We start from the raw sequence: 17,522 nt of genomic DNA on the forward strand, positions 1-17,522 counted from the left end.
GGCTCTTGGGCGGGAGGAGTAAGCGAGGACGCAGAGGGCAGGGCGGAAGATGCAGTCGCAGAATGTTGATGGGTGCTCTGGGACAGCTGGAGTGACTGAGTCTGGGCCACAAGATTGGCTACATTGGCAGAAAGCGACTCCACTGCCCTAAGCATGGAGTCCAGCTGGTTCTGGTGTCTCCCCAGCATCACTCCTTGTTCTTCCAGGACAGCTCTCAGATGACCAGGGTCTGCTGGATCCATTCAGGCCAAATTGTACTGTCAGGGCACTGGAGCAGAGATCCAACCACAGACCCAGTGCTGTGCACACAGTGATATTAATTGAGTAACAAATCCCAAGGTGCTAACAAAGTCAGCATCAAAGTTCAGGTAGAGATCAAAACATCCAGAAAAATCCAAATACCAGTATCAGGAAACAGACAGAATCAATATTCAGATGGACAGAATACAGATACAAATACCGGAAAGGCTCAGGAAAACTCACTGGCACAACCTGGCAACAAACAGGTGAAAACACAGGGCTGAAGTACATTGAGCAATAAACAGAGGCAGATGATAGGTGGAGCACAATGAGACACAGGTGGCAGAAATACGGTAATAATGAGAAACAGATGAGAGATGGGGTAATACAGAGACCGGAGTAGAGCAGGAGTGGGGACAGGAGCACATGGCAATACAAAACCACAGACTGACGGTTAGGGGGAAAACATACAAAAAGACAAAGTTCAACCAAAGGTACTGACATCATCCTTTTCATCATATCATGTTATTCCTTGTTCTTAAAAGTTCAAAGTAAATTTATCATCCAAGTATATTTACGTCACCATATACAACCCTGAGATTCATTTTTTTGTGGGCATACTCAATAAATCTGTAGAATAGTAGCCAAAACAGAATCAATGAAAGATGCCCATTTTGGTGTTCAACCAAAGTGTAGAAAACAACAATCCATGCAAATGCAAAAAAAGAGAAATAATAATATAAAAAAAATTGAGAACGTAAGATAAAGAATCATTGAAAGCAAGTCCATTGGTTGAGTGAAATTAAAGCAACTTGTTCAAGAGCCTGATGGTTGAGGGATAGTAACTGTTCCTGAATGTGGTTGGGCGAGTTCCGAGGCTCTTGTACCTTCTTCCTGTTGGCAGCAGGAGGAGAGCAAATCCTGGGTGGTGGGGGTACCTGATGATGGATATTGCTTTCCTGTGACAGTGTTTCATATAGATGTGCTCAATGGTTGGGAGGGCTTTGCCCTTGATGGACTGGGCCATATTCCCTACTTTTTGCAGAATCTTAGATTCAAAGGCTTTGGTGTTTCCATACCAGGCTGCGAGGCAGACAGTCAACATACTCTCCACTACACACTTATAGAAGTGTGTCAAGCTTTTAGATGTCATGTTAAACCTCCACAAACTTTTAAGAAAGTACAGGCAGTGCCATGCTTTCTTCATAATTACACTTACAAAGAAAGTGCCCAGGAAATCCAGGCTACCCCTCTCCACCTCTGATGAGACTGGCTCATGGACTTCCTGTTTCCCTCTCCTGACGTCTATAATCATTTCCTGGGTCTTGCTGACAGTGAGTGAGAGGTTGTTGTTATGACACCACTCAGTCAGATTCAATCTCCCTCCTGTATGCTGATTCATCACCCCCTTTGATTCGGTCTGCAACAGAGGTGTCATCAGCTGTTACGAACCCCGTAACTGGGTCACTTACCAGCAAAAATGGAGAGGTCTGTTGAAGTCTGATGGTACTATTTTTAACAGTATTTATTAGTAAAAATACATAAAAATAATATCAATACAAACATACAGATAATATACATTGTCAATACTAAATCTAAAAGTGCGGGAATAATAATAATCAATAAGAAATAGCTATCATTGTCTAGGGGATAATGTATTGTCTGATGGAAATATAAAAGTCACTCAGTTCATGCAGTGGCCTTTGGGGATCACTGGATTTGCAATGATTGGAGAGAAAGATTTTTAGAAACTTGCTGGCTTTCCTTTTCTGATTTCGATCCATCAGGAGTCCTGTTGGTGTGGCCGTTCACTTGTGGCCTCTCCTTTAGCTAAAGCCGTTCTTCCGTGGTGAGGCCGCCAATCCCAGGCAAGGGAAGGACGCACACGAGCCCCCCACCGGCTGTCGCTATTAAACGCTGTCACGGGATTTCTAGCGTTTCTCCTGGTGCATCTAAAGGGGTTGTTCCCCAGACCCTCTTTTATCCTTACTCATGGGGTCTCAGATGTCAATCAGGTTGGGATGATGCAATCCCTCAACCAGCCCACTCTGGTCGTCCCCAGAGGGGCTTCAATGACTAGTACAGTACTCAATACACAATTCCATCTCCAAGAGACAAAACAATAGCCATTATCGATGGTTTTGTTTCGCTGAGGCCAGGACACATTCCAAATCTTGTGGATTCTCTCTCATTTCCTGGGTCCCAGACCTGAATTAATAGCGATCTTGCGATTCTCAAAAAGGAGGGGGGGGGACTCTGTACCCTTCGGCCCCTCAGAGTTCCTGCACATTTGTAACACTCCCTTCCTTCTAAGATTTTTACCACCGGTAAAAATTAATTAATACAGAGTCTTACAGGATTTCAGAATCTAACACAATACAAAAGAGTTTTTTTTTCACTACAGAGTAATACAGTTATACATTCAATTCAGCATCTAAACAGTTAGCGATTACATTGTCACTTCCTTTAATATCTTAACATCTTGTATCTTAATAAATTCTTGTAGCATCAGACTCCAATTTAATAACCATCTATTTTTATTCCTTTTCTTCAGCAAACAGAAACTAAAGAGTTGTGATCTTAGCTTACGTGTATATTACAAAAGTTCATGCAACTACTAATCTTTATTTTACTTTCAAACTTAACAGTCAATCTTCCATGGGGGCTGTCTTTATTATTCACATGCTTTGTTGAAATCCCTTAAAACCAGATCATGTTATTTAAAATGGCATCCTGTCAACCCTCGCCCCTTTTCCAGTTAACTGCCACGTGGTTAACTTGTACACCAGTGTGGAATAGGCTTTCACCCGCTCCTTTCATAGGAGTTATTTTATCAACAATGTGTTCCAAACTTAGATCATTTTCCGAATTTCCACACAATTCTTTAATTTTAAGCAAGTCGTTAATTTTATCTTCAGGACACTTCATGCTATTAGTTTTCAGTTTAAAATTTGCAAGCGATCTCTCTTTGTCCAAACAGTATTTCAAATTCTGCCTCTTCACAGCACACTCTTGAATAACAATAGCGTGTGGGGCACCTTTACATTCCAAATCAACCTGTTATTGATTCTCAGGCACCGTGTTACCAAGCCATTGTCCCTGTAGCCTGGTTACTGCTTCTGCCATCAGTCCAGACTTTAAATTTTCTTCATTCAATTTAGGAACTACACTTTTCCCTTTCCCTTCAATAATAAGATTCACATCACCACCTTTTATCTCCTCACTAACTTTTAATACACCTTCGAACACAAACAACTGGGAATTCTCACTTCCCACTAGTACTAAGGTTAACCCTTCCTTCACTGAACCAAGTCCATCTGACCCACAAGGACTGCATTCCTTTTCAACTGAATCAAATACCTCAGACTTTTTCTGAGCTCCATTACTAGGTTCAGTACCACGTGCATCCACATCTTGAACACATTCAAACAGGACATCTGCCTCTTCCAGGCTTTGAATACCCGTACCCTTTTCAAATTCTAAATTCCCCTGATCCTCCCAGTTACTCTCTGGGCAACTCCCTGCCGGAGTAAACTCAACCCTGCGGGCTGAAACAACCTCATCTGCCAACCCAGCAGACTTCTTCAAGGTAATGGCATCCTTTTCATCTAGGACTGCCCTCATTTCATTATCGGGAACACCTTTAGAATTTTCAACTTCTTCAAACAGTTCTGTCAAACCAGGCAGATCATCCATGTCCAACCCTGGACCTTCAAACTGCCTTATATGTTTCTCATCTTTACTCTGTGCCTCTATAACTTTCTTCCTGGCTAAGGACAGGTCTACCTCCTTTCCCTTACTCTCTTTCACTTTCCTATTCTCCGTTTTACCACCCTCTAACTCCTCTTGGTACAGGGTCGGTAAAAGTGTCTCAGCCAAATCGATACTGGCCGGATTTAAACTGGTCTCGCTCTCAGCTACCTTTCTCGACATGCTGCGAGTGATCGCGCATGCGGGATAGATCTTGGAGTCTAGGGGTGGGTCCTCAATACTTACAGGCTGGCTCGTCAGCTCTATGGCCGACCAAACATCACCCCCAGCTAAATTGTTACCCAGAAGGAGGTCTATGTCAGTTCTCGGGAATTCAGATCGCACCCCTATTTCAACTGGTCCAGATACCAGCTCACAATTTATAATGATCCTATGCAAGGGCACTGCTTCTGTCCCTTTTCCTATGTCTTTCAAAGCTACTTCTCCAGTCTGAGGACCAAAATCTAGTACTGTACTGCGAATCAATGACAGTTCAGCTCCCGTGTCTCTCCAGATCCGCACTGGAACTGGTGTGTCTCCCTCTTTCACAGACACGGTTCCTTCTGCAATACATTTCTCAGACCCCTCTCGTATTCTGTCTACCTGGGGCTTTCTTGTCGATTTACTGATCACCACAACATATTCTGTAGGGCCTGCTGCTTTCCATGTTTTTGTCTCCTTCCTCGAAGCAAAGCACTTAGATGCAATATGACTCACCTTTCCACAATTAGGTCAAGCCAGGACCTCTCCTGCCGTCTTGCCTTTCCTCCTCCTTAATTTTACCACTAGCTCCCGGCAGAACCTCTGCCTCAGCCAGCGGGCTTTCTCTACCGTTCCCACGGTCTCTCTGGCAACTTTTATTTGAGGAAAACTTTGTCTTATGGGTTAGGGCATATTCATCTGCGAACCTAGCAAATTTGGAGATGGACTTATTCGGCTTCTATTTCAAATACATCCAGATATCCTCTGAAACACAACCTTTAAATTCCTCATTCAGAATTAACTCCCCAAGACGCCAAAAATCTTCTTCCACTATTTCTGCTGCACACCGACGATCCAAGAGCACACCCTTCTCATAGGCAAACTCGGTATATGTCTGATTCCACCCTTTCTTTAAATTTCTGAACTTTTGTCTATATGCTTCAGATACCAATTCATTGGTCCGAAGAATGGCCTCCTTTACTTTCTCATAATTCTCAGACTCCTTCTCCTCCATGGACAATGCCGCAGATGCCCGTTGTGCCTTCCCTTTTAACACACTTTGTAACAATGCCACCCACTGTTCTTTGGACCACTTCTGACTCACTGCCACCTTTTCAAAATGCAAGAAGTAACTATCAACATCCGTCTCCTCGAACGGAGGTACTAACCTAAACTCCCGACTAACATTAAACCTCTCCTCTCGGCCTGGCCCTTGAGCTCTTTGCTCTTGCCTTAACTTCTCCATGTCCAAGTCATGTTGCCTCTGTTTCTCTTTCTCCTCATACTCCCTCTCCTTCTCGGCTCTCTCCTTCTTTCTCGGCCCTTTCCTTCTCCTTTTCAGCTGCTTCCAGCTGTTTTAACTGAATTTCATGCTCCCTTTGTTTCTCAGCTCTTTCCTGCTCCCTTTTCACCTTTAGCTGGAGCTCATGCTCCTGTTGCTTTTCGGCTCTTTCTTTTTCCTTTTCAGCTGCTTCCAGCTGTTTTAACTTAATTTCATGTTCCAACCTTAATTTCTCCAACTCTAATTGAGCCGTCCCACTACCTGGTGCCTTTTCAGGGATATTTTCCAATACCTCAGCTGAAAACACATTCTTCACAATATAATACTGAGTTATGGCCCTCCGCACCTCCCGCTTTTTCATCGACAACCTCACCTCTGCGAGGTTTAGTTCTTTCGCAATATTTATCAAGTCCGACTTTGTGGCAGCCGCTAGCACCTCCAGAGTTGGGTTTTCTCTAAATTCGTCAACGTCCATCTTTGTTGGTTTCCCGTCTGGTTACCCGCGCAACCAGACCCACGTTTGGACTTAAAAGCCCGATTCACTGGCCCTCCACTTTGGTATCAAATCTTGAGACGAGGTCCCCACTTTGTTACGAACCCTGTAACTGGGTCACTTACCAGCAAAAATGGAGAGGTCCGTTGAAGTTTGATGGTGCTATTTTTAACAGTATTTATTAGTAAAAATACACAAAAATAATATCAATGCAAACATACAGATAAAATATGTTATCAATACTAAATCTAAAAGTGCGGGTATAATAATAATCAATAAGAAATAGCTCTATCGTTGTCTAGGGGATAATGTACTGTCCGATGGAAATATAAAAATCACTCAGTTCATGCAGGCTGCAGCCTTTGGGGACCGCTGGGTTGCAATGGTTGGAGAGAGAGAGATATTTTTAGAAACTTGCTGGCTTTCCTTTTCTGATTTCAATCCGTCGGGAGTCCCGTTGGTGTGGCCGTTCACTCGTGGCCTCTCCTTTAGCTAAAGCCGTTCTTCTGTGGTGAGGCCGCCAATCCCAGGCAAGGGAAGGACGCACACGAGTCCCCCACCGGCTGTCGCTATTAAACGCTGTCACGGGATTTCTAGCGTTTCTCCTGGTGCATCTAAAGGGGTTGTTCCCCAGATCCTCTTTTATCCTTACTCATGGGGTCTCAGATGTCAATCAGGTTGGGATGATGCAATCCCTCAACCAGCCCACCCTGGTTGTCCCCTGAGGGGCTTCAATGAATAGTACAGTACTCAATACACAATCCTGTCTCCAAGAGACAAGACAATAGCCATTATCAATGGTTTTGTTTCGCTGAGGCCAGGACACATTCCAAACCTTGTGGATTCTCTCTCATTTCCTGAGTCCCAGACCTGAATTAATAGCGATCTTGCAATTCTCAAAAAGGAGGGGGCGACTCTGTACCCTTCGGCCCCTTAGAGTTGCTGCACATTCGTAACACAGCAAACTTGAATATGGCATTGGAGCTATGCTTAGCCAAACAGTCCTAATTGTAAAGCGAGTAGAGCAGGGGCCAAACACACAGCCTTGTGGTGTACCTGTGCTGAGGGAGATTTTGAAGGAGATGTTGCCAATCCAAACTGACAGGGGTCTTGAAGTAAGGAAATCCAGGATCTAATTGCACAAGAATGTATTGAGGCCAAGGTCTTGAGCTTTTTTGACATGGTGAGTGAAAGGTTTGTGCACTGAAAGAAGAAAAAGGCACCAGAGCATTGTGACGTGTTGCAAGCTGATCTATGCATATCCTCTCAGTACTGTCCACAGTTTAATCTTCAAAGCCATAAAAGATACAGTACTAGAAACGATTCAATTATTCTGGAAGACATTAATTTGAATTTGCGGACAATGTAACTGAAGTATTTAACAGTAATGCTAATAATAAGCTGTCTTTTTATGCAGAAATCATGATGTTCAGCTTCTGTCTCACTGGGTATAGATTCCTGTACTCTGTTTAAAACTGGGGCTCCTTTGATTCATTTAATACATTAAAACTCAACTGGTTCTGTTTTCAATGCTTCCTTGAGACTTACAGGAGCTATGTTTCCCAAGGCTTCCTTTAGATCTACTCGATTCTCTCCTCTCTCAGCTTTGTGGGCCAAAGGGCCTGTATTGTGCTGTAGGTTTTCTATGTTTCTGAATCAATTGGTTATAAATTCAAGCTCCATTTAAGGACTTGAGTACAGATGTGACAGACTAATTCAATGCTGCACTGGCTGCCACCTTTCGAAATTCCAAATATTCTGGAAATGTTCTCACAGTTAGAAAGGTAGTAAATTCAATTATTATTTAAAAAGGGGAACCGTAGATCAATTGCCTTGGTAAAATTCATTATTAAGTGTCAGAAACACACTGAGTCTCAGCAATTTGCAGAACGGTAAACTTTATTTTTCGAGTCTGCAGAGTCGGACCCAACCAGCTCCTGCTAGATTGAGTGCCGAATTACACTTTGCACAGTTTTTTTATACCCTAGTTGTTTACGACTTTGTGAGTTGCACCCATGTGAGGTGCAGACATTCTTCCTTAATCTCATTACAAAATTACAAATGTGATTACCCTTTGGCCCACTTATCAGCCTCAGCGCATTAACACCGTTATTGTTCAACCGTTAAGCATGTCTTCCCGTTACCCGTATCGCTTCTTTAATCAGCAAGCTATTGTTTCATCCTGATTTTGCAAATTGGTTTATACGTTGCCCTGCAAGTTGCTTTGCACGTTCTTTCTGTGTCAGCACATTCTAAATGGACTCCTTAAGAATCATTTCTCTCAATCCACCCTTTTTCTTTTTAGAATGTGCTATCAGTTGGGCTTTTGCCACGGGTTTACATAGGCTTCTTCCTCTAGCTCTATTTCCCTTTGTAGGAGTACCTGAACAGGATCAGCTGGGGCCCCTGGTTGCATGACTTGTCTTGCCACCCGAGCTACTAGCTCCCGCAAGCAGGGGATCAGACATGGTAGCAGAAGGAGGACCATCAATCCCCCTCCTATAACCCCTAAAGCGGTTCACCACCAGCCTCCTTTCAACCATCCGTCCAGCCAGTCCCAATACCCCAGCGGCTTCCAGGTCTGTACCGGCACGTGGGCCAGTTTCCTTATTTTATCTGATATTTTTTGAACCACCTTTCCGTTGTCATCTATCTTTAAGCAGCAGTTGGTTAGATTAAACTTTCCACATACTCCTCCTTTTTGTTGTAGTCATAACATTTCTCGTTTACATGCGAGTGTGATACAAAGGACCCTGGAAAAACCGTCATGCCCACCCTTACCGTCGTCCTGCACTTATCACATCCCCCTTCAGCGCTTCTCAACAATAGCAGTATATACATTACAGTCCCAAAGTTCATTCTGTCCGTCTTTTGAGCTTTAGCACCATCGGGTCTTCTCCCTGGACGCAAGTCCATTCTGCACCTTCTTCGGGCTTTACGGGTCCCTTGATTCTCGCGGCGTGGGTCCACCCTTTTTCTTTTGTCCTTACTGCGGCTTCGGTGGTCAGTAGCACCTGGAATGGGCCTTCCCACTGCGGCTGTAACTTCTCTGGCTTCCAAGTCTTAATCAGGACCCAGTCACCAGGCTGAGTTCGGTGGAGTGCGAAGTCCAGAGGTGGGGTTTGTGCGAGTAACCCCTTCCTGCGCAATTCTGCAAAAGAACGAGACAGTGCCTGTAAATAGTCCCTTACAAAGACATCTCCCCCTTGCAGGGAAGGATAGCCCTCCACCTTGTTCCAATATGGAAGGCCAAACAACATTTCATAAGGGGATACTCCTATATCTTTTCGAGGAGCCCTGCGGATTCTTAGTAGGGCCAGGGGTAGACACTTGGTCCAGGGTAGCTTGGTTTCCATCATTAGTTTTGTCAATTGCGTCTTCAAAGTACTGTTCATCCTCTCAACTCTTCCTGAGCTCTGAGGGTGCCGGGGGTGTGCAGCTTCCACTGGATTCCTAAGGCGTCACAGATTAGCTGGTGTGTTTTTGAGGCAAAGTGTGTTCCCCTATCTGAATCAATAGACCCCATTATTCCATATCTCGGGACTATATTTTCTAATAGGATCCGTGCCACTGTAGGGGCGTCCGCTTCAGTGGTTGGGAATGCTTCCACCCACCGAGTGAAGTGATCCACAATTACTAACAGGTACTTCCATCTCTGAACTTGTGGTAGTTCCGTAAAGTCTATTTGGATCCGATGGAACAGTCGGATGGCTAGTGTTTGTCCCCCCTTATGGGTGGCACGCATCATTTTCTTGTTTACCTTTTGGCAGGTGTAACAGCCCCACACCTCCTGTTGAGCTAGTGTGAATATCCCTTTACAAACATAGTCCCTTAGGATAGTGTCGCACATAGCTTGCACTCCCCAATGGCTTTGTTGGTGTAGTTGTTGCAGTATATGACGAGTTACTTCCTTATTCAGTACTTGCCGTCCGTCGGGGGTCTTCCACTCGCCTTCTGATGTTTGTCGGGCTCCCCTGTTGATTCCCCGTATAAGAACTGTGCCGGGTTACAACTATTGTTCCTTTCAAAGCTTACATCATCCCCGACCATCAGAATGTTTTCGTATTTCAGTATGCGAGAGTCCGTCAACCACCGCTGAGCTTTTTGGGCTAAGAGGGTGCTAACGGAGTGCTGGGTATACACCGTCATTCTTCCCCCAAAGGTTAATTTCCGTGCTTCTTCTACTTGTACGGCTGCTGCCGCTACGGCTTGTATGCACGTCGGCCATCCCCGGGATACCGGGTCTAACATTTTTGATAAAAAGGCCACAGGTTGCCGCTTTCCTCCTTTTTCTTGGGTTAGTACTCCTAACGCAGTTCCTTCATTGTTTGTTGCATACAGCTGAAAGGACTTTTCCAGTGCTGGCAGTGTTAATACCGGGGCCCGAATTAGTTGCCCTTTTATTTTCCTGAACTTCTGTTCTTCTTCTTCGGTCCAGCTGATTATTCCCCGGTCTTCCTTTGCCAATTTGTCGTACATAAACTTCACCAGGGAGGTATAATTCTCTATCCAAATTCGGCAATAGCCCACTAAGCCCAGAAATTGTCTTATTTCCTTCTTTGTCCTGGGAAGCGGTATTTTAGTTATTCCCGCTATTCTTTCTGGGGTTATTTGGCGGTGCCCTTTACTGACTGTGTCCGAGGTATGTTATTTCCTTCTCGACAAATTGCAGTTTCTTCTTGGACACCCGCAATCCTTTTTCTCCTAGGTAATTCAGGAGTCTTATAGTATCGTCTCGCACTACCTCCTCTGCTGGTCCCGATAGTAGTAGGTCATCGACATACTGTAATAGTTGGTTCTTTTCGGTACAATGGAATCCAGCCAATACTTGCTCCAGTACCTGTTCGAATAGGTTTGGGGACTCCGTGAACCCTTGGGGCAAGACGGTCCACCGGAGTTGCTTCTTCCGCCCAGTGAAGGGATTTTCCCATTCAAATGCGAACATATCTCGGCTACCTTCCTCCAACGGGCAACTCCAAAAGGCATCTTTTAGATCTATCACACTGAACCATTCATGTTCAGGAGGTATTTTGCTCATTAATGTATAGGGGTTAGGCACTACCGGGTGTCGTGTTTGGACTACCGCATTTAAGCCTCTCAGATCTTGAACCATTCGATACGTGCCGTCGGGCTTTCGGACCGGTAGGATGGGAGTATTAAAGGGTGACATACATTCTTCCAGGAGTCCATCTGATACTAATGTCTCAATTACAGGTTGTAATCCCCTCCTCCCTTCCATGGCAATGGGATATTGCCGTCTTCTCTCTTCTGCTTGTTTGTCCCACTGTGGGTCGTTTACTGGAAATTTCCGGTCCCCCGGTAACTCATTCGGCTGTTCCCTTTCCCAAATTGATATTGCAGCTTGTCGTATCATTTGCCTCTCTTGTGCAGAAAATAGCGTTCCCATAATCGCAAGCATTTCTTCCCAAGTGTAAACATTAGGTCCTAAGAATTGATCCAACTGTTCTGCCAGTCCCATTGGATCTTCTAATAAAGTTTTCATATCTTTCTTAAATCCTCGTACTTCGGTACTTGTCAGAGGGACGTTTACAAATCCTGTTCCTCCCCGTTCTCCTCCCATTGGAACCTCTCGAAGGGGACACAGCTGTACCTCTTCCTTTTTTAATTCGTCTTTCTTTTTCTTATCTGCTCCTGTCACACTCCTTGTTTCGATCCTTGCTTTTGCTTTTTCCCTAACATCCCTCTCTTCCCTCTCCGGGTCTATTTCTTCTGTTTTTTCACTTTCTTCACGTTCTCCCTCTGCTCCCGCAAGGGGCGCAGAAGGCTGGACATAGGGAGGGGGTAAATGATCGAGTGGGTCCCACTTCCGCTCCCCTTTAATGCCCAATTTAAAACTCTTTGTTGTTACTCCTGGCCAGGGAGCCCAACAAAAAGCATAAGCAATTTCTTCCGGTTTTACATTTGGTTTTGAATTAACGTAAATGTTTAAGGCTTGTCGTACCCAATCCTCCTCAGACCCAAGCCGCGGCCACCAGACCGCAGGTTTTTCTATCGGCTGTTTCGACCAAATTAAACAGTACTGTATCATTTTTTTCTTTTGTTTCCCTTTTAGTCTTCCACATCCCCAATTCTCAAACATTCTACCGAGGGGGCTATCAGGAGGAACCCCCGGGTATGGTCCCGGTCTCTCCGTTTCCTCTTTCTTTTTAGAGCCACCCCCTCCCATCTTATTCCGCTCTTACTTAATCAGGAGGACCCCCGGGTAGCGATCCCGGTCTTCTCCGTCCTTACTTATTCCCGCACCTTTCTACTATAATAGTAGGCACTTACCCGGTGCGTCCTGGGGACTTCCAGTACCAGGTACTGTCCCCTTCTCCCCGTTTACCGCTCTGCGCTGTCCGGATATCACTCGCTCAAGCCGCGTTGGAGCGACGAGCAAGAAGTCAGGGACCGCCAAACTCGGCGGGGTGCACCGTCTCCAATGTCCTTCCTCGTGTCCACCGCGGCCGGAGTGTGGATCCCGGACGAGCCCCCACGTTGTCAGAAACACACTGAGTCTCAGCAATTTGCAGAACGGTAAACTTTATTTTTCGAGTCTGCAGAGTCGGACCCAACCAGCTCCTGCTAGATTGAGTGCCGAATTACACTTTGCACAGTTTTTTTATACCCTAGTTGTTTACGACTTTGTGAGTTGCACCCATGTGAGGTGCAGACATTCTTCCTTAATCTCATTACAAAATTACAAATGTGACTACCCTTTGGCCCACTTATCAGCCTCAGCGCATTAACACCGTTATTGTTCAACCGTTAAGCATGTCTTCCCGTTACCTGTATCGCTTCTTTAATCAGCAAGCTATTGTTTCATCCTGATTTTGCAAATTGGTTTATACGTTGCCCTGCAAGTTGCTTTGCACGTTCTTTCTGTGTCAGCACATTCTAAATGGACTCCTTAAGAATCATTTCTCTCATTAAGGAAGTGGAAACAGGAGTCTTTGAATATAATAATTAGGATGAGAACAATCAAGATGGATTTATAAAAGGGAAATCATCTTTGACAAATCCATTTTTTGAGGTTTTGAAGTTGTAATTAGCAGAATAGTAAGGGTGAACCAGTTGATGTGGTGCATTTGGAATTCCAGAACATGTTTGATAAGATGTCATGCAAGAGATAATAGTACAAAAATGAACTGTATAATAGAGGATATCTGTTGAATGTCAGTTAAAAGACAGAAAACAGACAGCGGCAATAAATGGCTCATTTATTCTGTTGGAAAAGAGATACCGCTTCTACCTCTTCCAACGAGGCACAGAGAGATCGGTATTTACTGACAATTACCTTTATTGTTCAAACTAACAAATATGTGAATTCATACATTAAATACCTTGTGCGCACAATTGCTAAGTACCCCTGACTCTCCTGGATAGTCAAAGAATAGCTAAGTATTACCCGGGCGGAGGAATTTACGCTCGCCAGGCGCTCCTTGTTCCTCGTGGTCCTGACTCACTCTCCACGTGCTTCTCTTCATGCAGGGTTCTTCTCGCTTGTGTCTGCGATGGTTATTCTTCGAAGTTACCGCCACCGGCGCACACAAAGCATCCATTTTTATATCCATTGCTTATCAATTCAAATGTCGCATTCCCGTGTCATTGGCCACAGGTTATGTGTCTGGCCTTTAACACCTGGTCATTGGCTCTGTCCAAAGCAACATCCATCTATTGTTCTCTCCCCATCAAGGGACAGTTGCTGACTCATGGCTGTTTGTTCTCAGTCAGCAATGAGCTTGAATCGCCTCAGGCATTCACAAGTCTGCATGTTATAGCCAACCAAAGAACACCTCACAAACAACTCCTTATTTGGAAATGCAGAAATGCAGACCAGCAAATGACCTGAAGCCTTTGTATCTTCTTTAAAACACTAATCAATTCCAGCATGTCAAGCTCACAAAATGGAGAATCGAGTGTCTTCACAAAATGGCAGCCTCCATCCCCAAGCACACAGCAAGAACAAAGACTGTTTCCACTGTCCTTGATTCATTTGAATTCACTGATTTGAAGATTGTCATTCTTTCTGGCCAACAATTCCCACATTATGTTTTCTGGAAACAGTAATGACACGCCAGATTAACAATGCCTATCAATGAGGGGAATCATGTTTAATATTTCCATTTGCAATGATGCAAAAAGGAATAGGAAGATTCTTTGAGAGATATGGACAGGTTAATTCATTGGGCAAGGACATATGGATGGGATATAATGTGAAAAATTGTGTGATTATACCCTTCAGTAAATAAATGGAAGAACAGAGATCCACTGCTCCCATACCAGCTGCGGATGCAACTTGTCAGGATACTGTCAATGGTGCTTCTGTGACACACAGTTAAGATGGGGGGGGGGGGGGGAGAGCCTTGTTTTCCTCAACCTTCTTAGGAAGTGGAGGTGCTGCTGTGCCTTCTTGTTCAGGGAGGTGATATTAAGTTGAGGTCATCCGTGATGTGAACTCCCAGCAGCTTGAGTGAGCCATGTACTCGTGGGGGGTGGGGGAGAGTGTCTGCACCTTCCTTCCTGAAATCTGCAATGATTTCCTTGGTCTTCTCCACATTCAGGCTTAGGTTGTTCTTTTCATGCCAATTCACCAGTCCCTCCACTTCCTCCCTATACTCTGTCTCATCACAACCACTGTTGTGTCATCTGCCAATGATGAGACAGTTTGAGCTGGATCTTGCGACATAGTCATGCATCAGCAGTGTGAACCACTGCAGGCATAGCTCACAGCCTTGGGGAGTGCCAGTGCTCAGCGTAACGGGACGAGAGCCATTGCTGCCTATGTGGATAGACTGTGTCCTTACTGTTAAGAAGTTCAGTATCCAATTGCAGAGGGAAGTGTTGAGACCCAGCGAGGACAAAGATGGTGTTGAACACCAAACTGAGGTCTACAAACAGCAGTCTGACATATGAGACACCATTTTCAAGGTGGGACAGGACAGAGTGGAGGGCGAAAGCTATTCCGTCATCCGTTAATCGATCTGAGTGATAAACAAACTGGAAAGGGTCGAATGTAGCTGGAGGAAGGCTTTAGTGTGCTCTATGAGCAGCTGCTCAAAGCATTTCATAAAGGCTGACGTTAATGCCACCAGATGATTGTCATTTACTGTCGCTTTCTTTGGCACTAGATTGATGGTTGCTGCCCTGAAAACCGAGGGGACAATGGATTGTTCCAGAGAGATATAGAATACATCCGTCAGCTGGGCTACGCAGTCTTTCAGAACCCGACCTGGTATATTATCAGGCCCCGCAGCTTTGCATGGCTCGACTCTGGCCAGGGTCTTCCTCATCTCAGCTTCAGCCTGATAGAGTGTCTGCTCCCCTGGGTTGGGGGGGGGGGTGCCTCCCTTATCAGCACTTTGTGATCTTTACAGAAATTAATTATCGTGTTTCCCAGGAAAAGGCCTGAAGTTAATGGTAATAAAAGCAATAAAGCTGTCAGCTATTGCCATTATTATTGAATAAATACATGTCCTAGAATCTATAAATATAGAATAAATAGCAAAAATTTGGGAATTTCTGTTATTTATCTGAAGACATTGAAATCTTTGTTAATTAATAAAGTTTAAAACTTGCCTACTTGGACTCCATTTTATCCCCCATAGTTCAGACTTTCCCCACCTACATCCAGGATACATCCCATGCCCTTCACCTCTTCAATAACTTCCAATTCCCCGGCCCCAACCGCTTCATCTTTACCATGGATGTTCAATCCTTATACACCTCCATCCCCCATCAAGAAGGCCTCAAAGCCCTCCGCTACTTTTTGGATAACAGACCCCACCAGTTCCCCAGCACCACCACACTTCTCCGGTTGGTGGAGCTTGTTCTAACTCTCAATAACTTCTCCTTTGGTTCTTCCCACTTTCTCCGGATCAAGGGTGTAGCCATGGGCACTCGCATGGGCCCCAGCTATGCCTGCCTCTTTGTGGGGTATGTGGAACAGTCTATGCTCCAAATCTATACTGGCACCACTCCCCAACTTTTCCTCAGCTACATCGACGAATACATTGGTGCTGCTTCCTGCACCCATGCTGAGCTTGTCAATTTCATCAACTTTGCTTCTAACTTTCACCCAGCCCTTAAATTCAATTGGTCCATCTCGGACACTTCTCTCCCCTTTCTTGATCTCTCGGTCTCCATCTCCGGAGACAGACTATCCACTGACTTCATCTACAAACCCACTGACTCCCATAACTATCTTGACTATACCTAGTCCCACCCTGCCCAATGCAAAAATGCCATTCCCTATTCCCAGTTCCTCTGTCTTCACCGCATCTGCTCCCAGGATGAGGCTTTCCGTTCCAGGACTTCTCAAATGTCCTCTTTCTTTCAGGATCATGGTTTCCCTTCTGGTGTCATCAATGATGCCCTCACCCGCATCTCCTCCACCACCCGCACTTCAGCCCTTAACCCATCCTCCCGTCACCACAACAGGGACAAGGTTCCCCTTGTCCTTATCTACCACCCCACCAGCCTCCGGATCCAACACATTATCCTCCGCAACTTCGGCCACCTTCAACAGGACCCCACCACCCAGCACATCTTTCCCTTCCTACCCCTCTCAGCTTTTCGCAGGGATCGTTCCCTCCGCGACTACCTGGTCCAATGTCCCTCCCCACAGAACTCCCACCTGGCACTTATCCCTGTAAGCATAAATGCTACACCTGTCCCCACACCTCCCTCCCCTTACCACCATTCCGGGCCCCAGACAGTCCTTCCAGGTGAGGCAACACTTCACCTGCGAGTCTGCTGGAGTTGTCTATTGCATCTGGTTCTCTCGGTGCAGCCTCCTTTATATCGGCGAGACCTGACACAGATTGGGGGACCGCTTCGTCGAGCATCTACACTATGTCCGTCACAATAGACAGGACCTCCCGGATGCCACCCACTTCAACTCTGCCTCTCATTCCCATCTAGATATGTCCATACGTGGCCTCCTCTACAGCCATGATGAGGCCAAACTCAGGTTGGAGGAGCAACACCTCATCTACTGTCTGGGTAGCCTCCAGCCTGGTGGTATGAACATTGAATTCTCCAATTTCCAGTAATTCTCTCCCCCTCCCCCTATCCTAGGTCCTTCTCTGCCTCTCTCCCCTTTCAACTTCCTGCTCCTTTACCTCTACAGTTCTTTCATGCTTATCCCCTCCCCCCTTTATCCTTACTCTGATTCTGGTTCTCCACCTGGTGCCTCTAGCCCTTCCCCCTCCCCTATCTCCATTACTGGGCTTTGGCCCTCTCTTCCCCGCCCCCACATTCCTGATGAAGGGTCTCGGCCCGAAACGTTGGCTACTCTTTTCTCACGGATGCTGCCTGACCTGCTGAGCTCTTCCAGCGTTGTGTACGTATTCTTTGACCCACAGCATCTGCAGTTGTATTTTTGTGTTTAGATTTGTTAAGTGAACATAATTAACCACATTCCTCAATGCAAAGACTGACTGACTGTATTCAATCGGGAATATCTATGTACTTAAGCAATGCTAAACTTTGGTAAAAGCTGACAACGATCTTGCTTGGAAAAGATCTACAAACATGAGGAAATCTGCAGATGCC

General features: G+C 45.3%; 1 protein-coding gene across 1 annotated transcript; it reads right to left on the minus strand.

Moving 5' to 3' along the window:
- Positions 1-7,870: 7,870 nt before the first annotated feature.
- On the minus strand, positions 7,871-12,951 carry LOC132384160 (uncharacterized). The gene is made up of 2 exons (XM_059955462.1): positions 9,727-12,951; positions 7,871-9,117 (listed from the first exon to the last, which is right to left on the minus strand). Exon 1 carries the CDS (start codon positions 12,151-12,153, stop codon positions 10,591-10,593), a length of 1,563 nt encoding a protein of 520 aa, XP_059811445.1. The 5' UTR covers positions 12,154-12,951; the 3' UTR covers positions 7,871-9,117; positions 9,727-10,590.
- Between the last annotated feature and the right edge of the window lie 4,571 nt (positions 12,952-17,522).

Source organism: Hypanus sabinus, chromosome 2, assembly GCF_030144855.1.
Source record: "Hypanus sabinus isolate sHypSab1 chromosome 2, sHypSab1.hap1, whole genome shotgun sequence".
NCBI lineage: Eukaryota > Metazoa > Chordata > Chondrichthyes > Myliobatiformes > Dasyatidae > Hypanus > Hypanus sabinus.

Coding starts and splice junctions, on each gene's coding strand:
- LOC132384160 (XM_059955462.1), bottom strand. CDS start 12,153: ATGGGAGGGGGTGGCTCTAAAAAGAAAGAGGAAACGGAGAGACCGGGA.